This window comes from Fonticula alba, assembly GCF_000388065.1.
Source record: "Fonticula alba strain ATCC 38817 unplaced genomic scaffold supercont2.6, whole genome shotgun sequence".
NCBI classification, from domain to species: Eukaryota; order Rotosphaerida; family Fonticulaceae; genus Fonticula; species Fonticula alba.
In genome coordinates, this window is record NW_009242976.1 from 801976 (window position 1) to 804529 (window position 2554).

A 2554-nucleotide genomic window follows, 5' to 3' on the forward strand; every position below is an offset into this window, starting at 1 on the left:
CGCACGCACACACGCACGCACACACGCACGCACACACGCACGCACACACGCACACACGCGCGCACGCACACACGCACACACGCACACACGCACGCATGCATGTCCCCTCCCGGCTGTCCGCCCCCCGTGCCCCTTTCACCTTTCCCCCTCACAGCCATCCGCGCCGTCGTGCGTGACATGACCTGCCCGGAGCTGCTCAACTATTCCGACGATGAGGATAGCGAGGCCGATTCCGACGAGGGGTCCGACTCGGACTCCGACTCCGGCTCCGACTCCGAGGATGATGATGCCGGCTCCGAGGCCTTCACCGATGACTCGGATGACATCTACGCCGCCGGGACCACTGCCGCCGGGACCGCCACCACCGAGCTGGAGTCCGCCCTGGAGAAGCTGTCCATCTGACAACCGAGCGGGTGATCTCCCTTTGCTTGCCGTTGTTCTGCGTCCATCCCCCAGTCCCCCTCGTGCGCGCGCGCCCTGTCCTAGATGCTTCGAGGGGGAGGGGGGGAAAAAAAAAAACCTCAAAAACCCAAATACGACTCCCCCCTCCCACCCAATCCATGCCCTTGTGCTGTCGTGTCCCTCCCCGGCGTTCCGGGCTCTTTTTCCCTGGATCTTCATTCCGACGCCTGTGCTCTCCTTCTTCTTTTTTTTGCCCCATCCCTCCGCCCCTGTTTGCCTCTGTCTCTCTCTCTCTCTCTCCCTGGCGCCCCTGCGCTCTGGTGTATGGCCTCGCGCGGGGGGCGCCGATGTACATGTGCACGGCTGCGTGTATGGGGCATTGGAAATGTGATTGGGCGGGCCATCGATTGGCCCGGCGGTCCGTTGCTCATGCACGCTCCCCGAGGAAGTCCATGTGGTAGAGAATGGTCCGCCCGTAGAAGTCCGCCGGACGATCTAGCTGCAAGGTGACCCCCACACAGGCCGGGGCCCCGGAAGCGGCTGTCAAATCCAGCCGGGCCAGGTCGGCGGGCAGTGGCCCGGCCTCCGCCTCGGGAAGATGCCCATACACCAGAGGAAGGGTCTGGGGGGTGCTTCGATCGGCCGGGTAGACCAAAGCATGGACCAGACGCAAGCCCCCGGTGTCGGTGGGCACGGCAAAGAACAGGCGAATGCGCGAGCAGGAGAAGCCCCCCTGGAAGGTAAGCTGCACGTGCGTCAGGCGAACCGGCGTGGCAAAGGACGCCTGGATCAGGTGCGTCTTCTCCTGGGAGAGGTTGTGAGAGTGGCATTAGTGGCAAGGGTGGCGAGCGGGGGGGGCGGGGGGGGGCGGAGGGGGCGGAGGTCGGGATCTGTGTAGAGCAATGACACGGGTGTGGCTCGGGCGTACAGGCAGCGATTGCCAGCAGGCGGTGCTGGCCCGGTCCAGGACGCTCTGGCTGGCCTGCGTGGAGGTTTGGCCCTCGGAGTACGAGGAAAAGCTGGCGGGTGGGGGAGCATGCGGCGGCCGGTTGGTGGTTAGGGCTCCGAGCCGGCCGGGTGGCCTGGGCGGGGGACAAATGCGGCCTGCAGCACGCACCGAAGCGGCCGGGACAGGAGAGTCCCCTGGCTCTGGGAGAGTATCCCGAGTGGACTGGCCATGGCTTATATATATGTGTGTGTGGGGGTGTGGGTGTGGGTCGGTGCACAATGTGGTCCGGAGACAAGGCACAGGAACGCGCGGAGGGGCGCGAGCAAGGCGAGGCACGGGCGGGAAAGGGAGCAGCGTATGGTTTGCAAGAGGGAGACCAGGGGGGGGGGGGTGTCTGTTCAGGGTGCTGTGGCTTGAGGAGAAGGCGACCCCGGAGCCTGGCGGCGGGCGGCAAGGGCGGCACCTCCCGCTGGATCGCCCCAATCACGCCGGCAAGTCACGCCGGGCTTTCTCGGTGGGGCCGTGTGCCGCGCTCGATCGGCGGCGGCCCAAGGGGTGGATTGGCCCGAGGAGTGGCAGGTCCCGGTCCTCCGTCCCCCCGGGGTCTAAGGCGGAGGGAGTTGTGCGTGCGCCGGTGCGTGTGCGTGTGCGTGTATGTGCGTGGATATTCTTTTTCACTTTTAAACATGTAATTTCCTGCCGGATCTCTTGGTCAGCTTCTCTGTGTCCCCCCTCGCTCTGTCCGAAAGGTCATCGGGGGGAGGGGGGTATGCTGTGATGAATGGTGGCTGGCTCGCGCCGATTAGGTTCTTGTCAGCGGCGATATCCCAGGGCGATACGCACAATGGGCTGTTCTTGCCGCTGTGCTCATCCTTTTCGTCGCACGATGGCCGGCTGGTCCGGGCGTCTGACGGCAAGACCGGGGGGGGGGGGAAGGGGGGGCTGGAGCGGAGCGAGGGAGACCCTTGGGGCGCGGGGATTTTACGCCAGCCGCGCGGAGCCCGGGTGTTTATCCCGGCAGGAGGGAAGGCCCGCATCCTGTCAGAATCCCCCCGGTCGAGGCAGGGCCGTGCTGGGCCGACGCCCAGACTTGGCAAAACCCTGGCCCGTCCTCGTAGGAGCCCTCGCGCCCTGGGCGTCGTCGCGTGAGAACACACCCACACACCCGTGGCGGTTTCTCCTGTTCTCGCTTCGCCCGCCCCC

General features: G+C 66.0%; 2 protein-coding genes across 2 annotated transcripts in view; one reads left to right on the forward strand and one right to left on the reverse strand.

Moving 5' to 3' along the window:
- H696_03841 (hypothetical protein) overlaps positions 1-402 on the forward strand; it is a gene marked incomplete at both ends in the record, with an annotated part of 2373 nt that extends 1971 nt beyond the window's left edge. The window contains one exon of the mRNA XM_009497700.1: positions 155-402. Coding sequence (XP_009495975.1) covers positions 155-402 — 248 coding nt within the window. The remainder of the gene's footprint in view (positions 1-154) is intronic.
- A 296-nt stretch (positions 403-698) lies between these two features.
- Positions 699-1721, reverse strand: H696_03842 (hypothetical protein). The gene is made up of 3 exons (XM_009497701.1): positions 1520-1721; positions 1331-1421; positions 699-1207 (listed from the first exon to the last, which is right to left on the reverse strand). Exons 1-3 carry the CDS (start codon positions 1579-1581, stop codon positions 830-832), a joined length of 531 nt encoding a protein of 176 aa, XP_009495976.1. The 5' UTR covers positions 1582-1721; the 3' UTR covers positions 699-829.
- Between the last annotated feature and the right edge of the window lie 833 nt (positions 1722-2554).